General features: G+C 46.8%; 1 protein-coding gene across 3 annotated transcripts in view; it reads right to left on the bottom strand.

The window, feature by feature from the left end:
* Positions 1–4,816: 4,816 nt before the first annotated feature.
* The window catches only part of VGLL4 (vestigial like family member 4), a 97,551-nt gene continuing 80,112 nt past the window's right edge, over positions 4,817–22,255 (bottom strand). For all 3 annotated transcript variants that reach the window (XM_069865694.1, XM_069865696.1, XM_069865695.1), the window contains 3 exons: positions 14,751–14,973; positions 10,810–10,930; positions 4,817–7,606 (listed from right to left, as the gene is read on the bottom strand). In XM_069865694.1, coding sequence (XP_069721795.1) covers positions 7,338–7,606; positions 10,810–10,930; positions 14,751–14,973 — 613 coding nt within the window. In that variant the 3' untranslated portion in view covers positions 4,817–7,337. The remainder of the gene's footprint in view (positions 7,607–10,809; positions 10,931–14,750; positions 14,974–22,255) is intronic.

Here is a 22,255-nt window from a genome sequence, read left to right as displayed (position 1 = left end):
GGAGCAGGGGCTTTCCTCAGGCACCGATGACCTGTTTGTGCCACAGAGGTGGCCTCTCCACTGCAGCCCCGGCTCTGCTGAGGGAATTACCCTTGAGCAGAGGGACACTGGCTGCTGCAGCAACTCTGTCCCAGCTGTGAGGTGGGAAGCCAAGGCAGTGTCCACGACTGCTTGCGTGTCAGCAGTGTCAAGAGGTAAGGCCTAATCTAAAGTTTCCTTAACTCCATGGTGTTCTGTTACTTCAGTTTTGTTTTAGAAATGGTATATAAAAGAGAACCGCGAGCTCTAGCAGCCAGAACAATGTCACAAACTATTAATGCAATGAGAAAACAGAATTGCACAGAATCACTAGGCTGGAAAAGACGCCCAAACGTTTGATGAATAAAAGTAACGGGGTGTCTGATCAGGATATGTGAGTGAAAGCAAGAGGAATGGACTCTGCTGCTGCTGGAAACCCCACAACAATGCCGTGTTAGCTGTGACGAGGTTTGAATATATACATTTTCTTTTGAAGTACTTAATAGCCCCAGAGTTTCTGTAGTAGGAGGCCAAGACCTCATTGCTTGGAAGGAAAAGGAACCTAAAAGACCCTTGCTTTAATCTCTAAGTATTGTTAGTTTTTTTCCAGTATTTTCATCCCCCCTCTCCCCTCCAAACAAAAAGGTTCAGAATACTGCATTAGATCAGTGAAAAGCAGTGGCTTGATGTTCAGCTGAGAGCTACTTTTTTCTTTTTCTCAAAGTGGTTGAAGCATATTTTTTTTCTCTGAAAGCACAAAAATCCTGTATTTTTTATATTTTGTTTTGACTAACAAGAACTAACGTAATTGCAGTGGCATATCGGGTGTGTCTTTTAATGCACAAGCCACATTAATACAAATAGACCCAGACTCACAGTATTTCAATATTTCAGGAAGCAGGAACTTTGAGCTTTGTGTTTTCCTGGATTAAAAAAGTAGCGTCAATTCCATTGTGAATAGCAGGGTGCTATTAGGAGGATTCTGTGTGCACAGCATTTGCCCAAATTGAGTAAACAGTTTGAAGATAAGCAGCTTTTTGACTGTTGCAGGTGGCAGGTGTGTGGCTGACCCAACTCTGTGCTGACAGATGCCTTTGTGTCTGGCTCTGGGATAGAGAAGGCAGATGTTCTTCTTTGCATTTAAGAAAGCTGTCACTTAATAAAATAAGATGTAAAATTAGAATGAACGGGGCGACAGTGCAAAGTGTAACTGGCTAGCCAGCAAGCAAAGGGAGACTGCAACAGTCTGGTGAATGCAATGAGGTCTGTTCTTAGGGGAAGTCAGTAAGTGCTTTGTTGTTATTTAAAGTAGCCTATAGAAAAAGCAATTCTGTGTGTTCCAACTCTGTTCAGATAGGAATGCATGTCAATCTGAATATCCATGTATGACTAATCCCATGCCAGCCATTCTTAAAGAGAGGCGTGTCAATTGGGTATAAACACTCAAGTGATACAGCAGTTAGCAGCTATAAAACCCTAAGTGAGGGCACTGCCGGCTGATCAATTGAGCTTCTGATTGTGTCACAAAGGAAACTACCAGAATTTCCTATTCTGTGTCTGTTTAGAGTGCTGTTGTCGCATGGCATAGGAGGAAGGAGCAGCATGGGAGGAGCTTGTGCTGGTGTACTGGCAGGTCCCACTGTGCATCCTTTCAGGCGTGCTCCCTGGTCTCACTTAAAGCCGGTGTTTCTGCGGAGCTGCTGCTCTCATTTCTCTTTGACGTGAGCGTTGTCCATGTTAAGTATAAACTGTGTGTGGAGACTTTAATGACAGCCTCACTGTTGCATCTGGTTCCTTTGTAGATGCTACCACACGGGTCCAGTGGCCCAAGTTCCTGAGGAGAGGGGAAAATCCTCTGAGTGAAGTTCAAGAATCGCAGACTGATAGACTGCCCCGCAGAGGAGTCCCACTCACTTGCCAGCGTGCACCTCCACACGCTGCCCTCCTCACTGGAACGCACCTTTGCGTGCTTGTGGGATTCTGGAGGTGTGACGATCAGAATTTTCAGTAGGAGAATCTGAAAGGTTTCTGCAAATGGAAGTCAAAGCTGAGGCCAAGCTCACCAGCTGGTTAGATTAAAACATGGACAAAAGCTGAGGAGGAACATCATCTGAAGAGAATTTTGTGCCCAAGACCAAAGGCTTAGGAATTCACAACTGCAAGTGAAGCACCGAAGTGACCATGTTCCCAGTTTTGCCATCAGTGCCATCTGCCCAGGGCTGCTGGGCTCTTTCACGGCTCGTGCTGGTTGACTGAAAATGTGTGTTGGGTCGGTGAGAAGTGCAGAGCCTCCTGGCACCTCTCTTGGATGTAAAAGACACATAAAAGGTTTTCTTCTCAGGAGGCGAATGTGCTCCTGTGATGAGCACCCACCCCAAGGAGCTCTCCCTCCTGAGCCTCTGGAAACATGCAGGACTGGTGGCAGCGAGGGAGAACAGGAGAGCTCTATGTGAGGCACAAGGCAGCAGCTGTGGAGCTGTATGTAACTGCAGTTTGAAAATAAGCCATTCAATGATCTATCTTACACCCAAGAAATGCCCTGGAGATAGATCGCTGCTCCACAGAGAGAGGCAGAACAGTCCCATTAAAGGAGAGGTTGAGAAATTATTTCGTTACTAAATTGATGTATTTTCTGTCCCGGGCCCTTCAGGGATCAAGTGTGCTTCAACGGGCACGACACAACCCAGCTGTGTCATAACTTTGCTAAGGGAAGAGAGCTGGCGGCACCCTTCAGCTGCCGTGTGTAACATACTTGGATCTGTGTCCGTGCCAGATGAAATGGAAGCTTCTGTCCATGAGGAAGACACAGACTGGTTTCTCATTTCGTTGTTCTTCAAGAAGGCTCTAAAGATAGCGGTGAACGTTTCCCTCAGCCAAGCATAAGCATGCCAGCTCTGGTGAGCAGGGATCTTTTACACGAGCGATGTCTGAAATGCTGCTGTGCTCTGCCAGGGCGTCCCCTTGAGCAGCATGAGGTGCTGGCTCGGCGCTGGGACACCGGAGAGGTCTTCGAGCACAGAGCTACCCTCGTGACCGTTGTGAGACAGGTTAGTTTTACCCTACTGATGATGTGTTGTTGCAATAGTAATCCTGCTCAGTACGAGAGGAACTGCAGGTTCAGATTCTACCATGGATCGTGCCTCTCATCCTGTCAGTAGGGAATGCCGTGTGAGCTGTGACGTCTCCTAACTGTGTGAAGGCTTCTGGGCAAGGCCGGAAGACAATTTTACATCTTTTCCAGCGGCCCGTGTTGGCCTCCCAGGACCAGCTGGCTTCGTCCCTGCCCCAGCTGCCCCCTGCGCCCCTCCAGCTAGTGACCATGTGGCTGCTGCCCGGGAAGCAGCTCTGTAACTGGTGCAGCTCCAGCTCGTGTCACTGATGGGGAGCAGGTTACGATTCCGAGTTGTGTGCGTGTGCCAGTTTTAATGTGCAGCAGTTCCCTGGTGCCGTGGTGCCACGTTACCAGCTGCCGGGTTCCTGGCAGCGTGGCAGGAGCCTCATCAGCCACCCAAGTTCAACACGCCTGCATCCCTCACAGACCGAGGAGGGATCACAGCCCAGCGTGGTTCTGTCTGCAACTCCCTTTGCTACTTAGTTTGGTTTAATGAAAAGAAATGGTGTGCGAGGTCCTTTCTGCCCCAGTGCATAAGCCCAGGCTGCCAGGCAGGCTCGGAGCTCGCGTACCGGTGATGTGAACCCTTAGCAGTGGTTTAGCAGGAAAGTAGATGCACAGCTCTTGATCCCTGTTCTATTTGTGATGTCAGGTCTATTTTCTACATAAAATCCCAGTTTGAATTAAATTAGCAAACATAATGTGTGCGTGGAGGGGTGAGCCTGCAAATGCCTCGCTGGACGTTGCCTTTCATTTGGCTCACGGCAGAAGTGTAGGAGTTAATAACGATGTGAGATGTGTGCGTGTGGTAGTTTTTTGAGGCTGTGGCCCTACCCTTCTGTGCAGAACTACTGCTTGTGGCCAATGAGAAAAACCACGTGGTATGAAATAACCACTGTGCTTCTCCTTTCACCGTGTAGAAGGCAGCCCATGCTGTAAGTTATTGCTTGGAAAGACAGCAAAGCTGCCAGCCCCATTACACGCAGCCCCCAAACTGTTGATGCAGGGATGACTTCTTCCTAAAAGGAAACCAGCTCCCTTCAGAAAGCAGATGGAGAGGCGTGTGGGGCTTGTTCTAGTTGGCCTCCTGCCTGAGAGCATTTAAAGCATGTATTTAGGCTTCTTTCCACTGGTATTTAGAGGGATGTTTTGCAGATGTGTTATACTAATCATTCTTGATGTGTTCTCATGGAATCTCCCAGACCTCGAGCCCTCACCTTAACAACGGGCGTACATGTCACGCCTGCTCCGCTCTTCAAACCGTTTGGGTGCTTCTGTTACAATCATAACCTGGATCTCACAATATTTTCTGGGGGTTCCTTTTTTGAGACCACTCTCCTCCGTTCAGAGCTGCAGTTCCTCTGAAGGATCTTGCCGGGTTCACTGCATGGTCTCAATATCAGGTATTTAGGACACTTGGCCCAAGGCTGTCTACGTTTGAAACAGAGCTGTCGTCTTTACAAGACACTTTCTGTTCCGTAAATAAAACCTGTAGAAGTGGTGAGACAAAACACAGCGATAGAAAACTAAGACGTTGGACTATTCATGAACAGCAGGAAACGCTTGATGAGCTGACAGGTTCTAAGCCAGTGACCCAGGCAGCGGTTTGTTTTTTGCTTCAGCCCCTGAGCACAGAAAGCAACCTCCCCTCTCCCCAGGCACCACAGAGGGGCAGGCACACGTGGGTGATTTAAGAGCACTTTATTGTTCTTTAAGGCTACTTTTAAGTACAAAAAAAAAGATGGCCTGCCAAACCTTTTTTTTTTCCCAGGTGAAACAAGGCCACAAGAGAATGGTATATTACAGATTTACAAACACAGAGAGCATCTTTCCGACTGAACTGTAGATAACCTGGCTCTGTGAAGAAACTTCGCCACGTCTGCCCGTGGTGAGTTCCGTTTAGTTCCCTTCCACCTCCCCCCGACCCTTTGGCTTTCGTGACATTATTGTGTCTAGTATAGGTTTTACTGGACATATCGCATTAAATCTTTATTGCCCTCAAATCCATTTACCTATCGCAGATAAGTAAATGTAACCTTGTAAAACAGCTATTATTGAAAATATTAGCTTTAAAAACATTATCTTATTTGCGTTTACAAAGAAATATAGGAGTCACATTTTCCACAGAGTCCATCTACAGCATTAGTATTTTACTGTTACAACGCTCAGTAGCCTGTAGCAATAACAAACTAGTGGCTATTAATGCTAATGCAGTGTTCTCATAGAATAACTGTGTTCCTGCACTTTTACTGTATTACAGACAAATCTACAACAAAAAAAAAGATCAACTTTTTTCTCCAAACAAAAAAAAAAAGAATGATTACAATAAAGGAAAGGGAAAAATTAAATAGCTACATATCATTAACAAATTAATTGTTCCTCAAAAAATACCTACAAATTTCTCTGTACATTCTTTACGCACAGCGTAACGATGGTCTTAAAGTTACCTATATAAAAAAGTGTTCTTTTAACAGTCTTCCTACAGAGAGTAGGGTACTGAATGCCAAAGCAAGGAAGCGTTGACTACCCAGTCAGACGGTAGTGAAATGTGTAAAACTGGGGGCCTAGGGGGGTTGTGGTTTTTTTAATGGTTTTAAAGAAAATTGAGCAGCCACCTTCTCAGCAAGGGTAAGAGCCGATCTCCTCCTTCCCTGCGGCTTTTCCCAATTAAATAGCTTAACTTCAAAAAAAGAACTGGAAAATAAAAGCCACAATGGACCCGATCCTGTAACACAGTCCAAAATACATCGCGTGGAGTTCATCTTCCAACTCGTTCTGACTTTCTACACTGAATCGATCCTTTCAGGTAACCCAGTATAAAAAAAAGCCCAAGCTGCAACTGTACTGGGAAGATGGAATGTACGGGGAGAGTAGTTACACTTAACAAGAAGAAAAGCTCTTAGTACTAGCACAGCTGTGGGTTTACGCCTGCCTCTACTGCCTAATTTCTAGTTAGTAGCTAGTAATATAGCAAACGATAATAAATGCAGTAATACCTGTATAAAGTCTTCTAGTGGAGGAATGTATGCTGTGACTCGGCATAGGTTTATGAGTAAGCTTAACAAAATTAAAGATTGTAGCTCACAAACAGTAGCGATCTGTTGTCCAGCCAACATACGTAACGGTAGCGGCTTCTGCAGCCAGTTACAGGTGGATTACACAGACTAAGCAGACGGTGCTGCAGACAGAAACGATTACTCAGTTGTGCGCAAAGCTCTAGCATCTTGTACCACGCATCCTATATCTCTAAACTGCGTCGCTCGAGGCCTGTCCTGAGGCTTGTCCTCTGCCGCCGGCTGCCACTAAAGTGAGTATCAAATACAAATATCATAGAGTACGACTGTACCAGCAGTAAGTATATCTAGGATCATTACTGACAAAAATAAACTAATTCTGAAGAAAAGCTAGTAAGTATTATGGTTCTTACTGTCTATACATTAATAGATACCAGCTATTTTTTATAAAACATGCATCGTTAAGCACTATGGAACCCTCTGACCTCAGCTCTATTCTAACAAACTGCAGTGTTTAGGAAAAATGCCCGTGTTCTGTAAATTATGCAGTCCAGTTGCAAGCACTAAAGCACCTGAAATCTAAAGAGAGAAAGACCTATAACCTGTATGAGACTTCCCCTTCCAAAGCAGTTTTTGCTCTAAGAAAAAAAATCAAACTGATAGAAATGTCATCCTTGAACCCTTTTTTTCAGCAGTTTGCCCTCAAAATATTCGCATCTTCCAGAAAGTTGCTACGCAACCTCAGTCCTCCTCCAATAGTGCAAATCAGACATGACAGTTCTTTTCAAGTATATACATACAGAATTACTTCACAGAGGGAAAAAATAAAAAGGCAATGTAAGCAAACCAGACGAATTCTAGTCTCGAGAAGCTAAAAGCAAGAAGCATTTGGGTCAACCAACTACGTGTGATGGCTTTTGTGGATTAGCATGCGTTATTTTTTGTAAGGGGCATTAGATTTGCATCAGAGGTTTCTTTGGTAATTGAGGCAGGAAAAAAAAAAGGATGCTACATCATCTGAATCTTTATGAAATAGTTCCTGCTATCATCTTTTAAGGGCACCCTTTGACAAATAAAAAGTGAGTACGCAAAAACTTGTGTCGAAAACTAATCTCCCCTCCCCCAACACTATTTTAAGCCCTGTTCAAAGCTCAGTCAAACCATGCAAATTCACACACGGGTCGGTCCTCTCTTCATGAGACCACGGAGGGCGAGTGATTGTGATTGACCATGTGGGAGGAAGGGGAAGACTGGCCCCGCCGGGAAGCAGACTCGGGGCTGCTTGAGACTCCGTCCTTCGCGGCTTTAATCTGAAGCCACGTATCCCCAAGTGCTTTGGCAAAGTGGTCGTCGACTGATCCCGTGATGGACACGGAGTTGGCCACCGGCTCCGGCTCCTTGTAGTTCTTGCCCAGGCTCCGGCGGAAGTGCTCCTCCACCACGGGGTCACAGGCAGTGGTAGCTGCAGGGAGAAAGGAGGCACAGGACGCGTTATTTCAGTGCAGAATCCCAGTGCAGAGGACTGGACCAGCAGGTCCAGGGAGGTCATTCTCCCTCTGTACTCAGCACTGGTGAGACCGCTCCTCGAATCCTGTGTTCAGTTCTGGGCCCCTCACCACAAGAAGGATGTTGAGGCTCTGGAGCGAGTCCAGAGAAGAGCAAGGAAGCTGGTGAAGGGGCTGGAGAACAGGCCTTATGAGGAACGGCTGAGAGAGCTGGGGGTGTTTAGCCTGGAGAAAAGGAGGCTGAGGGGAGACCTCATTGCTCTCTACAACTACCTGAAAGGAGGTTGTAGAGAGGAGGGTGCTGGGCTCTTCTCCCAAGTGACAGGGGACAGGACAAGGGGCAATGGCCTCAAGCTCCGCCAGGGGAGATTTAGGCTGAACATTAGGAAAAAAATTTTCACAGAAAGGGTCATTGGGCACTGGCAGAGGCTGCCCAGGGAGGGGATTGAGTCACCTTCCCTGGAGGGGTTTAAGGAACGGGTGGATGAGGCACTGAGGGACATGATTTAGTGACTGATGGGAATGGTTGGACTCAATGATCCAGTGGGTCTTTTCCAACCTGGTGATTCTATGATTCTATGGACTCGGAACCTGTACTCTCTCCTGTTTCCTTGTCATCTCAGAACAAAGTGAGACTTCTTTACATCATTCTAGAACTGGCAGGGACTGGGGCGGGGAGGAAGATGGAGTAATAAATGGAGTTCAGTGCTCGTGCGTCTCTGTGACCCGCAATGGGTCTATCAATCACCATGGTTCTCCCTCAGGCCAGTAGCAGCCGCAGTGCTGGTTCTGTGGGAAACCCCTCCCTAAACCACCTGCAGAACGTACATTTAGGCCAGAGCAGAATTAGACATGGAAGCGGTTCTTAAAAATCAGTTCCCAAGCCTGCTGCCAGCAGTCAGGTGTGAGAAGACCCCATTCTAAACTCCAGCGTGCCCAGAGCCCGTCTCGAGGGTTCAGCTGAACTGAGACACGTGTGCTGGGAGCCAGGCAGGAAAGAGAACGAATCCTGGCCCTGGCGTTGGGCACTTTGGGCATTAAAATGTTGCAATACTGCTAGCAGACAAAACGAAAAACCTTAAAAATCAGGCTCTGAATGATAACAGGAAAAATTCCTCAGACTAAAGATGAGTGGGCTGCAGTTTTACAATTCAGAAACAATACCTGTGTGTCTAGATGAGATTTAAGTATTTTGACTAATAAAGTTCTTGGGATCCAAGCTGTTCTCATTCATGCTACAGAAAATCTGCACTGAGCCTAAAATAAATGCAAGTGTCATGCACAAAGATCTCTTCGAATGAGAGTAGACAAGTATTTTCTGAAAACATTTCCCATTCTTCCACAGCCTGTGTGAATACAGCTGGGCTCTCAGGAAAGTGGTGCCCGTAAAGGAGCAAGAGCAGTGTCCTGGAAACCATTGAACATGTTGGATCTCTAAGAGTGTGATGTATCCTGAAGGGGGGACTCACTTCAGAAGCTAATTCTAATTTTCAACAAAACACTGATATTAAATAAAGAATCACTATTATTAATAAATATCAGTATATTGTTTGTAAATATCAGTATTATTAAATAACTATTCTGTGATTGTACGATTATGTCAACACAACAAATAATTGTTTCGCTCTACGTCCAGGTGTCCTTGCGATTCCAGCACTCACAAAAGCTTCACTGATGTTACAGGTCTGTGTTCTTTTAACTTTTAATGGCATCATTTTTCATTCAGAGACCAGTCCCCTACCCACACTTCAGCCACAGGACAATGAGCCCAGAAGATGACAGAATCACAGAATGGTTTGGGTTGGAAGGGACCTCAAAGTCCATCCAGTCCCATCCCCTGCCATGGGCAGGGACACTTCCCACTGGATCAGGGGCTCCAAGGCTCCATCCAGCCTGGCCTTGAACACCTCCAGGGATGGGGCAGCCACAGCTTCCCTGGGCAACCTGGGCCAGGGTCTCACCACTCTCATGGTGAAGAAATTCCTCCTTCTGTCTAGCCTAAATCTCCTCCTCTCCAGTTTATACCCATTGCCCCTCGTCCTATCGCTCCAAGCCTCTGCGAATAGTCCCTCCCCAGCTTTCTTGTAGCCCCTTCAGGTACTGGAAGGTCACTAGAAGGTCTCCTGGGAGCCTTCTCTTCTCCAGGCTGAACAACCCCCACTCTCTGAACTCTCCAACCCCTGTCCTCGTACGAGAGGTGCTCCAGCCCTCTGATCATCCTTGTAGCCTCCTCTGGGCCTGTTCCAACAGCTCCACCTCATTCCTATATTGAGGATTCCAGAACTGGACGCAGTCCAGATGAGGTCTCATAAGAGAGGAGCAGAATCCCTTCCCTCGCCCTGCTGGCCACGCTTCTTTTGATGCAGCCTAATGCTCCCACCTCCCCCCTCCATGGGCTTTTAGGCTCCCAACTCCTTCCCACTAGTGCTGTTACAGGGATGCGTTCTGGCTGCCGAAGGCTCTGCCAGGAACTTCTGGGAATGCTGCGTGTTCAAGCCCTGCAGCAGCAGGTGTAGGACTCCAAATAAAAGGGCTGTGTCTTCCCTGGTCGCACAGTGAGAGGAAGCGAGGAGCAGCGTCCCAAGGCTTCCCAGCAAGTACTGCGTGAAAAGATCTCCTGGAAAGTACCAAATGCACAGAAGGTAGGAAGCTAAAGCTCCCTGCTTGGGTTGCCATGGCAGCTGCCTCCGAAGCTTTCGGCCTTATCCATGCAGAGAAAGGTGGAGGGAATGCACTTTGGCAGAGTCTCTGTGTCTACAGGAAGAGATTTCTGTGACTGCAGCTGAATCATGAAAGTCTAGTGCCCACGGAAAGAGCGGGACAACTGCAGCTCCCAAAATAGGAGCGTGGTTGGATCTGCCAGCCCTGTCTGCCACTTGTCAGTCCCACTGAAATAAACCAAATGATTTATTCGTCTGTGTGAGGTGTCCGGTTTTGTACAAGAGGCTTTTCAAAACAACAAAAAAAAACCCCATCTCTCCCTGCTTTGGAAATGGTTCAGCCCCCCTGGGAGGGGCTGATGGTTGGAACCGCTGCAGAGGGGACGTCTGGGGACACAGGATGGACCTGTCTGTTGTCTCCCCTCCTTTTATTCCTGTTAACACACCCTTAGGGTCAGGGAAAGGATGTTTCTTCTCACGAGTGTAGATGTGTAACTTACTGCTGGAGGGTCTCTTGTAGGCCGGCACCGCTGAACCACAGCCGCTGTGAGCAACGGGGCAGTGGGAGAGGTTACAGTTGCGGTTGTTCGCAGAAGCGCAGGTGATTACGGAGGGACGGTTCTAACAGGGGAGAGAAAAGCAAACTGTCACTTGCTGAGGCAATTGGCCAAAGCCATATTAGCAGCAGCTCATTGCTTAATCACTTGAGATGTACAGACACCAAACTGAATCCCAGCAGTGAGACGACCCATAAACTGTCCAACTCAATAAGTAGATTAAACCCCCAAATAGTCAGCTGTTAGCTCTTTGCCTGATTAAAAACACAACCACGCTGTTTTTCCATAATGGTTCGCCGTTCTTACTCCAGTGGAGAGCAGCCATATGGAAAAAGGGCAGCAGAAAAGCAAATTGTTAAAGGCATTGAAATCACTTCACAGGGACTGTTTTAACTTCACCGGCATCCGTATATACAAAGTAAATGCCAACACAACAAATCATTGTTTCGCTCTGCGTCCACGTGTCCTTGTGGTTCCAGCGCTCAGAAAAGCTTCATTGATGTTACAGGTCTTTGTGTTCTTAGCGTTAACCAACTTTTAATGTCATCATTTTTCATTCAGAGAGCAGCCCCCTATCTCCTACTTCAGCCACAGGACAATGAGACCACAAGATCATAGAATCAGAACAGCTTGGGTTGGAAGGGACGTCAGAGCCCATCCAGTCCCACCCCCTGCCATGGGCAGGGACACCTCCCACTGGATCAGGGGCTCCAAGCTCCATCCAGCCTGGCCTTGAACACCTCCAGGGATGGGGCAGCCACAGCTTCCCTGAGCAGCCTCGGCCAGGGCCTCATCACCCTCACAGTGAAGAAATTCCTCCTTATTTCTGGTCTGCCCCTCTCCAGTTTATACCCACTGCCCCTCGTCCTATCACTCCAGGCCTTTGTAACCAGTCCCTCCCCAGCTTTCCTGTAGCCCCTTCAGGTACTGGAAGGTCACTATAAGGTCTCCTGGGAGCCTTCTCTTCTCCAGGCTGAACCACCCCAACTCTCTCAGCCTGATGTCATATGGGAGGTGCTCCAGCCCTCGCAGCATCCTGGTAGCCTCCTCTGGACATCTATTCTCATACTCAGTTACACAATGTATGCTTGGTACAAAGTATAAACATATAATACTCTTGTTGTGGTTGTTTGCTGTGTTGACCTCGAAACAAAGCTGTAGGAAAAGAAACGTCCCAGTTTCTCCATCTGGCTGAATGGAAATCACACAGCTATTGGAATGTATTTGCTTTGCATCTTGCTATATTTTATGATGCAAGCGGTCTATTCTGCTATCCTTGATATGAGTTGACTAGCAAGTGTCCATACAATTAACAGAATTGACAGAATTAATACCATTTTAATTTCTTGACCATTTTAAGAATCTGCGCAAGAAATCCACAAAAATCGCTGTGTGAAGTCAACGAGGAGGGAACAAGTTTGCATTGTTTAGTGGAGCTTTAGAGAGAGTAAGACCAAGACCAAAGTCAAAAAGAGGAGCTTCCAAAGGTAGGGTTAGCAGTATCTCTCCAGACACATTGGAAATCATGGAATTGCAGAAACATACAGGTTGGAAAAGACCTTTAAGATCATTGAGTCAAACCACCAACCCAGCCCTGCCAAGCCCACCGCTAAAACGTGTCCCCAAGCACCTCACCTACACAGCTTTTAAACCCCTCTGGGGATGGGGACTCAACTGCCGCACGGGCAGCCTCTGCCAGGGCTTGATCACCTTTTCTGTGAAGCAATATTTCCTAATATCCAATCTAACCCTCCTCTGGTGCAACTTGAGGCTGCTTCCTCTCATCCCATCCCTTGTCCATTGGGAGCAGAGCCCAGCACCCGCCTCACCACAACCTCCTTTCCGGGAGCTACAGAAAGCACTGAGGTCTCCCCTCTCCAGCCCCAGCTCCCTCAGCTGCTCCTCACCAGACTGCTGCTCTAGAATGTCAGAACGATGCCACTGACATCTAACTTGCTTTTGATTTATGTGCTGTCAGTGCAATTAAGAAAAAAAGTGAATTATTTGAGTTTTTCTCTAAGCGGCTCACATGTGGAAGTATTTATTTTCTATTTTACAGGAGCCAAGATTTTGGGCATCTCTGAAGTGGTTGAGAAGCCTAAACACGCTCATGGCTTCAGCAGAGTATTTTAGACGTGGAAAGACAAGACAGAAACAGATAATAAAAGAGCTTGTCTTGAGAGTGCAGGTACCAACACCACAAAGGGCCTGAGAGGGAGGACCAGGTGTCTTGCAGCGCCCGGCGAGGCTCTGTGTGTTCAGCTCCACTGAGCCGCTACACACACCTACGTGAAAATACTGAGATAAGCTGGGAATTTAGAACTAGCCACTGCAGCTGCTGAATAACCCTACGCTGCCTAAAATAAGAAGCCATTTTTCCCTGCCTCTATTTGAAACAAAGTAAGATGAGATCCCATTCAACAACTTTCAGATTATAAACCAAAACAAATCATCAAACCTGGATTTCTTATTTTCAATACACCCTTTTCTTTGTACGATTTCTACTCCGTGCTCTTAGCAAGGTCTAACCTCAACATCCTATGTTCCCAAGAAAACAGATTCTAATCTAGCTCAAAATGTCAAAGATAACAAAAGAGAGAGAGGAACCTGCTAATGGGTGACAGGACTCGGCCCAAGCCAAACACATCTCAGCACAAGTGTGACGGTGGCCGCTAGGCTGAGCCGCAGCGCTGGCCTTATCAAAGGGCAGCGGTGCCGTCAGTGGAAGCCTGTCCCGTCCTCCTCTGTCATCGCCGGACGCCGAAAGCAAAGAAGAGCCGTCTGCCCAGAACAATAACTCTGCAACCTGCGCACCAGCAACACCAGCGTAAAGCCAGGCCTTTTGGCACAGCAAAATGCAAAAGACCCACGTACACAGCCGAGCACCGTGAAAATTTACCCAGCAGACATAAGGTATGTGGCTCCGGAGAAAAACAGCTGCCATAAACGGCACGTGAAAAATCCTGACTGCTGAAAGATTGAACACTTGAAGTGTTTCCCCTACATCGCAGGGAGGGAGGGAGGGAGGGCTAGCGGAAGAAGAGTTAGGGGGCAGGTGTCAGTTCAATTTCTCGAGGCCTTTCTCTGTCTCTCCGCTCGCGAGAGGGACAAAAGCGACTCTGACATGTAAGAAAACTACTTGTGTACCAATGGTAGAGAGATGCCCACCTTCAGCAGCTCTGCAGGAAAACAAACACCACGTACAAGGCAGCAAGTGAGAGCCCGAACAACCCCCCAGCCCTACTCCAGCGTAAAGGAAATAAACTATAAAATAATCAAAAATCATTGTTTATCTTTGGGAAAAGTCATTATGAAATAGAGAAACAACATTGATCCGAGCAATGCAACGGATGCCATTGGCTGCTTAGAACAACTAAGGCCACTTCAGCTTCTTTCAGAAGGAAAATTCAGTGCAAAATCCTCCCCTGTGCCTGCTCTTCTTCAGCAGCCCTAGCAGGAGACAGCTGGGATAGAGGGGAGGGAAGCATTCGCTGATTGGCAGGAGGAGCGCGGGTGAATCTCCTCGGTGCCTGTGACCTGCACCAGTTGCTGCCTGGCAGGTACCGGAGCTTCGTGAAACCATACAGTGAGTCTGAATCTGCTTTCCCCATTAAAACACACGTATCCACAAGCTCAGCAAAGCATCGGGAAAAGCAGAAAGACTCCAGAAATGTGTGACAGTCAAATATCAGCAATTTATTTGCATTCAACAGAACAAGGTGCGACATTCCTCGTGCATTTTAAAAATACATTTTGCTTCAAGAACAGCATCACCCGCCTACTGCAAGTCCCCCACGTTCTGCTCACGGCTGGGGAGCCCTCATTGTGGCCACAGCAAGGATTCTGACAACCTTCCAGAGCTCCCATCAACCCAAAGCCAGTACCTGCTGCCGTTCCAGAGAAGTCAGTGTAGGTGCGATGCCAACTGTTCGGGTCGCATCCATGCTGTTTTTGGTCAGTGCTAGAGGTTGATCCATGGTCAAGTTTGGGATTGAGGCGTACATGTGGTTGGCGTGAAGGCTCATGGTCGGGGCAGCAGCCCTCTCTATCGGGCTGCGACTCCTGTCTCTGTGCTCCTTCCGATAATCTCCATTGGCAGTCTTGTTTCTAACACACAAAAGAAAAAAAGGTGAAAGGAGTTACTATTGTCACAAGTGATAATGAGATCTGCAGCATTAAATCCCCCCAAGAACCGCAAGGCAACGTGCTCTGCTGGGCTGTGAGGAGGGTACGGACGCCCTCAGTGAGGCACCCGTGCTGCCCGGCCACCTCCCTCCCAGTTCCATACGCTGGCTCCAGCAACCAAGACTTTTCTTCAGGTCCTGCAGCTACAGGCACAGGGTACGGGCGACAACCAATGGTGCTTTGTTAAGGTCAGACACCTCCTCATTTAATGCCCCGTTAATCCCCCTCTGTCTCCTCACGCTGCAATGTTCTCTAAGCATTACTGAAGGCCAAGAAAAGTTGATTTTTCTCAAAAGGCATGGGGGTTGATAGCAGCAAAATGCAGCAAGGAAAGGCAGGAAGCAAAATCTTCAGAGCAGAGAATGACGGAAAAGCAAACTACACCGCTCTTATCTCAGAACCACTTAATTACAACTGTTCTTTAATAAAGTCATTTCCAATGACCACTGAACAGTGAATCTCAGTGGATGTACTCAATTAGCCTATCACTCATCACTATTAAAGTAATACTGATTTTGTACTTATGTACAAGTTATTTGTTTCCATATGGCAAGATAATCCTCATTAAAGGCAAACAGATGAGTCAAAGGGAAGGTGCTGTGCTCGTGTCACTGACGGCTGCCATTTGTAACCACTTACTAGGGATGCAGCACCTGCTGCCTCGGTGTGGAACAGCAAGTTTCATCGACCTTTCACGCAGGAAAGCACCAGGAGGACACAGGTGGTTCTAGGGAAGACACACTGTCTTCATATGACTCTTGAAGTAAGAGACGTGTCCTACATGTCCCAGCTATCAGTCTGTCAAAGCTGAGGCTCTTTCTGCCCCGTTTTTTTAAGATTATCATAGCAGATTAACTTGCGGGAGCAATCTTTAAAAATGCTCTGATGAACATTAGGCAGAGGCCATAAAAAAGTCCTTAGAGAGCAAGATATATAAAAAGTGTTTAACAGCGAAGTAAGTTACAACTCCCAGAAGCCACTGCCTGTTTCAGTGTCCAAGAAAGTCTCTTGAGAACTTAGGTTCAGGCTGGACATCAGAAACATTTTTTTAATGGAAAGGGTCATTGAGCACTGGCAGAGGCTGCCCAGGGAGGTGGTTGAGTCACCTTCTCTGGAGGAGTTTAAAAGACGGGTGGATGAGGTGCTGAGGGGCACGGTTTAGTGATTGATGGGAATGGTTGGACTCGATGATCCTTTCCAACCTGGTGATTCTGTGAGAAGGAGGCTAACAGCTGAGGGGACACAAAAGTCCAGCCAACAGAGGGAACTGAGGAACCCCAAAGCTAAGCAACAGAAGTGCTAGAGAAAAAACCTGCAGGTTTATATAAATTAAAGAATGACCTGGATCTCTCCAATGGTTACTTGTTGGTTAGAAACAGACAGGAGGGTTACTCTGCCTTGAAGCTACCTTTCATTCAGGGGGTCTTTCCGTTTCTTTTTAACATAAAACGAAAAGGCTCGTTCTGCGGCTGCTATAGCTCTTGCATTAGGAGAGAGAAAAAGCCATCACTGGCTGTTTATCGTCTTCATGCCATTCCTGAGATCATTGCTTTCTTCAACAACCTTTTTTTTCCAGGGTACTACTTTCTTCCAATAAAAACCGTTCCCATCCCTCTGCCATCCTTGTGGCCCCTCTCTTGTGAGAGCTAGAGAAGCTACAGTCCTTCTCGAGATGAGGGTCCAGATCTCCGCTGTGTGCAGGAACAGGACCTTGGCTGAACTAATCACAGGAGTTGCTTGGTTGCACAGAAACCCACTATTTCTGTTTGAATCCAAACTCAGCTCGCTTATTGCGGTACAAGTTAGGGTTAATGTGACACCAGGTACCCAGTGACCCCAAGACACAGTTGATTCTCTGCGCCAGATGCCCCTTAGGAGAGGACAGCCAGCAGGGTAACCACAGTCTGAAACCATTCGGATCCCCTCCTCATAGAATCACCAGGTTGGAAGAGACCCACCGGATCATCGAGTCCAACCATTCCTATCAAACACTAAACCATGCCCCTCAGCACCTCATCCACCCATCTTTTAAACCCCTCCAGAGAAGGTGACTCAACCACCTCCCTGGGCAGCCTCTGCCAGTGCCCAATGACCCTTTCTGTGAAATTTTTTTTCCTAATGTTCAGCCTAAACCTCCCCTGGTGGAGCCTGAGGCCATTCCCTCTCATCCTGTCCCCTGTCACTTGGGAGAAGAGGCCAGCTCCCTCCTCTCCTCCCTCTTTTAGGAAGCCTATTGCTTGCCCCTTTTAACTAATTACAAATCAGTAGTTGCAGATGAGCAGAATCAACCATAAGATCTAACCTTTACTGTTTCACAGCTGGTGCTCAGGATGTTCTTTGAAAATCACGTGTTCCTTGACTCCTCCTTTACAGGCCACATCCAGAGACAGCGAAGCAGCACACAAACCACCAGGAAACACATTCTCACAGCTTGACGCTTGCCTCGTTTGCCAGTTCTGGTCCCATTTCAATTCCCAAGGCTGCTTTGCAGTCTCAGCATTCAGAAGCAGGCAGCTTCGAATTGCATTGCTCTGAGCTAATGACGGGTGCGAGGGGGTGACTCAACAGCAGCGCGACAAGACTCCCTACTTCAAGTACAGTACCCTCATCTAGAATTACAGCCGAGGCAGCAAACTAATCCTTTGCCGCCCCATAGGAAGCCAGCATGGAACTCGGTAAACAGGACGGCTTTGCAGGGTGGTTTGGTCCCTGTACAAGAGCCATCAGGGAAGTCGCACACAGAGAGGCGTCACTAACGTCGTCCTGCGAGTACTAAAGACAAAGCTGGGCAGGGACGGCTCTTTCTTCCTGCTGCAGTGTTGTATCTTGGGCGGCTGCAAGCCAAAATCTTACTCTTCAACTAAGTATTATTTGGTTTGCTACAATTTCAGTAACTCCTTGGAGGCTGCAATCCCACATACAGCTCCAGTAGGTTCCTACTTTCCACTGCCTCAAAGGAAAAAAACCCCTGTTTGGAACGATTAAGTTTTGCTTCAACAAGCACAAGCTGATTTTCAAAGAAAAAACTGTTTCCTCCACCAAAAATACTTGTAAAATGAAACAAAAAAAATGTAACCAGACCAGTTGTTTGGGTTTTCTTCTTAGAAGGGTGATTTCAACAACTTAGTGCTGGGTGGGGAGGGGGCTCTTAAGTGAGAAGGGAGGAACAAACCTGCTGAAATTCCCGCGCAAAAGATGTTTTCCATTTTACAACAGCACCTATTTCAGTCATGCTGCTTTGAACAAAAAATAACAGCCCTTAAATATCAGTGAACTGGTAGTTCTGCTGCCAACAAAAACCCCCCAAAAACCCAAACCAAACTTTTCTGCAATGATTTCTGGAAGAAGGGACTGAGAAACTGGGCAGTGGGGTAAGTCTGACGCCAGGAAGGGCGGGCAGACCTGCCCTAAAGATACCTAAAGCTATCTTTCTGAGTTATCTCAGAAATCTCAGCAGGCCACACCCCAGCCCTTTCTGCCCACAGATAACTCCCTCTTCCTAAATTAGAACAACTCCTCTTCCAGGCAGGGAACAGTTTATACTCCACTCCTCAAAAATCCTCTCCTCAATTCATCTGCCTTCAACAAGACAGTCTCACCAAGACACAAAAAATACCTGATGCTTCTGCTACCACCTCTGATATTATTTGTTCTGAGCCCAGCTGAAAATTTTACAGCCCTGTGTAGAATAGTAACGTGATAGCTTTGCCCTTGCGAAAATACACCAGCGCTTCTGAGTCCTTTCTGCTTCAATATAAATAGCAAATCCCGCAGACACCTGACTCCACTTGTAAAACAACTGTACAGAAATTATTTAGAGAGTATTCATCAATTTCGTGTGATTAAATCATTGTAGTTTAAAATGTAACTTTAAAGATAGTTTTCTATTAGAAACCAAAAGTTTGTTAGGTTTTTAAGATGATTACTATCAAGAGAAATAATTCTTTTTTTTATATGAGATGCTTTGTCTGAAGTGGCAATCAAAATCGTGTGTGTTTGAAAATAATTACATTTCACTGAAGTGAATTAGCTTAGAAAAAATTCCACAGGCACTGGACAAGTAGAGAGACGCATCTCAGAGTTCAAACACAAGGGCAGAAAATTACAAAGGAAAGTTTCTGACCATGTTTTATAAGTAATTTAAAAATACATAGTACAAATAAACCCAGCTGTCCAAACAGCTCTACCATCCCCCGACTCCACTGTGACTTAAAAATCGGCATGTGTAAGTCTGGACTCCCTCTGGTGTGGTCCCGAGGCCAGGGCACCTCCACTGGCTCAGAAAGAGCTGGTGATCCCATCGGCCAGACCCTCACTCTTGCTGCCTTCAAACAGAGGTTTGGGAGCTACTTGCAGGTTTATCTGAGCAAAATTATCCAAGATTCCAACCTTCAATCCATTTCTCTGCCGCCTGAAAAACAGACCTTGTTTTCCATGTTTCCTCCCCAGTGAATCATAACCGAGGCTCCAGGACTTACCAAGCATCATGTGCTTGGATGGATGACAGACCAAAACCACACACATCCTGACTGCCAGCTCAAATCTTCGGTTCTCAGCAGGGACAGTTAATGGAGAGCAATGGTTCTCCTCCAGAACCTCAAAGGTAGCCCAGATGTGGTGTTGTTAACATTTCTTCGTCATACAAGCCCTAAGCACGGCTGTTCCGTCCACTGGCACAGAGTGGCGGTAACTCATGCTCATCCTACAGCAACAGAGTGACTCTGCCAAGGGCTTCAGGAAAAAGGAAAACGCAGAGGCCTGCTGAAGGGGACGGTTCTGCTCGCGCTCGCTCCCAGCCTGCAGATCCTTACGGAACAGATGCCAGATGCTGTACCTCCCAGTGAAGAAATCACAGACGTTTCACACTCCCCATGGCAGAAACTGAGCTCCGACCCAAAACGGTTGGACTGTTGGGGTGCGTTTTTGCTTGCAGGAAGAACAAGGATCCACTTACAGAGCTTTCTCATTGTCATGTTTTTCTGCACACATGCATAATGCATAACTGCATTTCATTTGTCTCACCTAATTCAAATATTTTAATATTAATTCAAAGATTTTAGTATTTTCACCATCTTGATAATATTAGTTCACTAACATCTTTCACTGTATTTATTGACAAGCTCTCCAGGCTGAAAGAGAACAGCTGCTTTTGTTAAAGGCTGTTCAAGGATTTATAATCCCCAGATACGAAGTATCTTCTCCACGTGATAGAGAGCACTTCCTGCAGAAGCATCTACTTGTGTACCTTAATTTTGTTAGTAGCAGTAGGAAAATAAGAATTTAAGGTGATATTTCAAAATACAGAGGCAAAAATCACTCAAGTTTTTTTAAGCACTCTAAATTCGCTAAAACAAAAATCCAAGCAGAGCCTGAAAGTGTGAGTGGTTTGCTCTTTGAGTGTCAGCCAACTATCTGAAGCATTCAGAACATGAAAAAATACTCCGAACAGCCTAAAACACTGCACAAACCACATCTACTACGAAAGCCTGCCACCAAAACACACAACCCTTTTTCACCCTATTCCACAAGCTTCATGCTCCCCTGTTGCTTTGAGTAGCCCTTGTCTTTTATGGCTTCGTACTCCATCCCAAAAAGCGAGGCAACAGGCAAGAGGTGACTGGTCTTGCAGAGATCTCCTCCCCCAGAGAGGCTGGACATCCAATACGGTTTCCTCAGAGAGGCAAAGAACACCCTCCCTCTCGCCATTGCTGCTGTTTAAGCATCATTATACACTTCTCCTTCCCCCACTCGAGTGGAACAAGGAAAGAAGCAGGTGGCTAAGTTTGCGCTTTCTGCCTTGGGCTAGAACCAGCTCAGCAAAGGCAGCCAGGATTTGCAGCACTGCCTGGAAGTCTCTCCAGCAATCAATAATTAAATTTAACTCTTCCCACAAAAGAGCTTTGCTTTTTTCCAGTTTCTCAACCAGAGCATCAGGCTCAAAGTGGAGGACTGAGCAAGTCCTTATTTACCCAAGTCCAGGAGTGCACAGGCACCAGCCGTCCCTATTCTTCCCCGTTCTCCCTGCTCCTCGGGAATTGGAATTCAACAGCTCCTTCTCTTAAAAGCAATTCAATTCATGCAACTTTTTTTAAGCTTCATTTTACACCTCTGAGATAAGAAGTCAAAATAAAATCACTGAAAACACGAAGGAGAAACAGGATAATCCTACATATAAAAAGACTTTCTGTATTTATCCTTACCAAAACAAGATTAAAGCCTTGGACCAGATCCTTACTTGCAAATGTAATCAGCCAGGAGAACAGACTTCAGAGTGAAAGAAACGAAGCAATAATTAGCTGTGAAATGTATAAAGGAGTGTGCCACCGCTGCCTGCCTGCACCAAGCAAAAAATATTCCGATACAGAAGAGCTTCCCTTCCTGAAGGCTTAAGAGTCACAAGTGTGAAAGAATGCAAGAGAACCGCATGATGTAAGACCTTAGTCAAAAGCCAAACCCACAAAACTGAAATCTAAATCTCATGTACAGTAAAATCAATTGACACGATCTCAGATCCTACTTCCATTTTCCCACAAGTTTTTTGTTTTAATGTTTGGCCATTAATTCTCCAGCACTCCTGGTTTCAAAAGGTAGCACCCGTTGCTGTATAATGGCAATCACTCATTCCATTCGTAAGCAAAATTCTGGGATATATTAAATAAAGAATTATGTCATAGAATCATAGAATAGTTTGGGTTGGAAGGGACCTCAAAGCCCATCCAGTTCCACCCCCTGCCATGGGTAGGGACACCTCCCACTGGATCAGGCTGCCCAAGCCCCATCCAGCCTGGCCTTGAACACCTCCAGGGATGGGGCAGCCACAGCTTCCCTGGGCAACCTGGGCCAGGGCCTCACCACCCTCACAGTGAAGAAATTCCTCCTCATGTCTAGTCTAAATCTGCCCCTCATCCTATCACCACAAGCCTTTGTAACCAGTCCCTCCCCAGGTTTCTTGTAGCCCCTTCAGGTACTGGAAGGTCACTAGAAGGTCTCCTCAGAGGCTTCTCTTCTCCAGGCTGAACAACCCCAACTCTCTCAGCCTGTCCTCGTATGGGAGGTGCTCCAGCCCTCGGATCATCCTTGTAGCCTCCTCTGGACCTGTTCCAACAGTTCTGTATCCTTCTTATGTTGAGGATTCCAGAACTGGACACGGTACTCTAGACGAAGTCTCAGAAGAGAGGAACAGAAGGGCAGAATCCCCTCCTTT

Source organism: Phaenicophaeus curvirostris, chromosome 11 (assembly GCF_032191515.1).
Source record: "Phaenicophaeus curvirostris isolate KB17595 chromosome 11, BPBGC_Pcur_1.0, whole genome shotgun sequence".
Lineage (NCBI taxonomy): Eukaryota > Metazoa > Chordata > Aves > Cuculiformes > Cuculidae > Phaenicophaeus > Phaenicophaeus curvirostris.
This window is presented reverse-complemented; position numbering and strand designations above follow the sequence as displayed.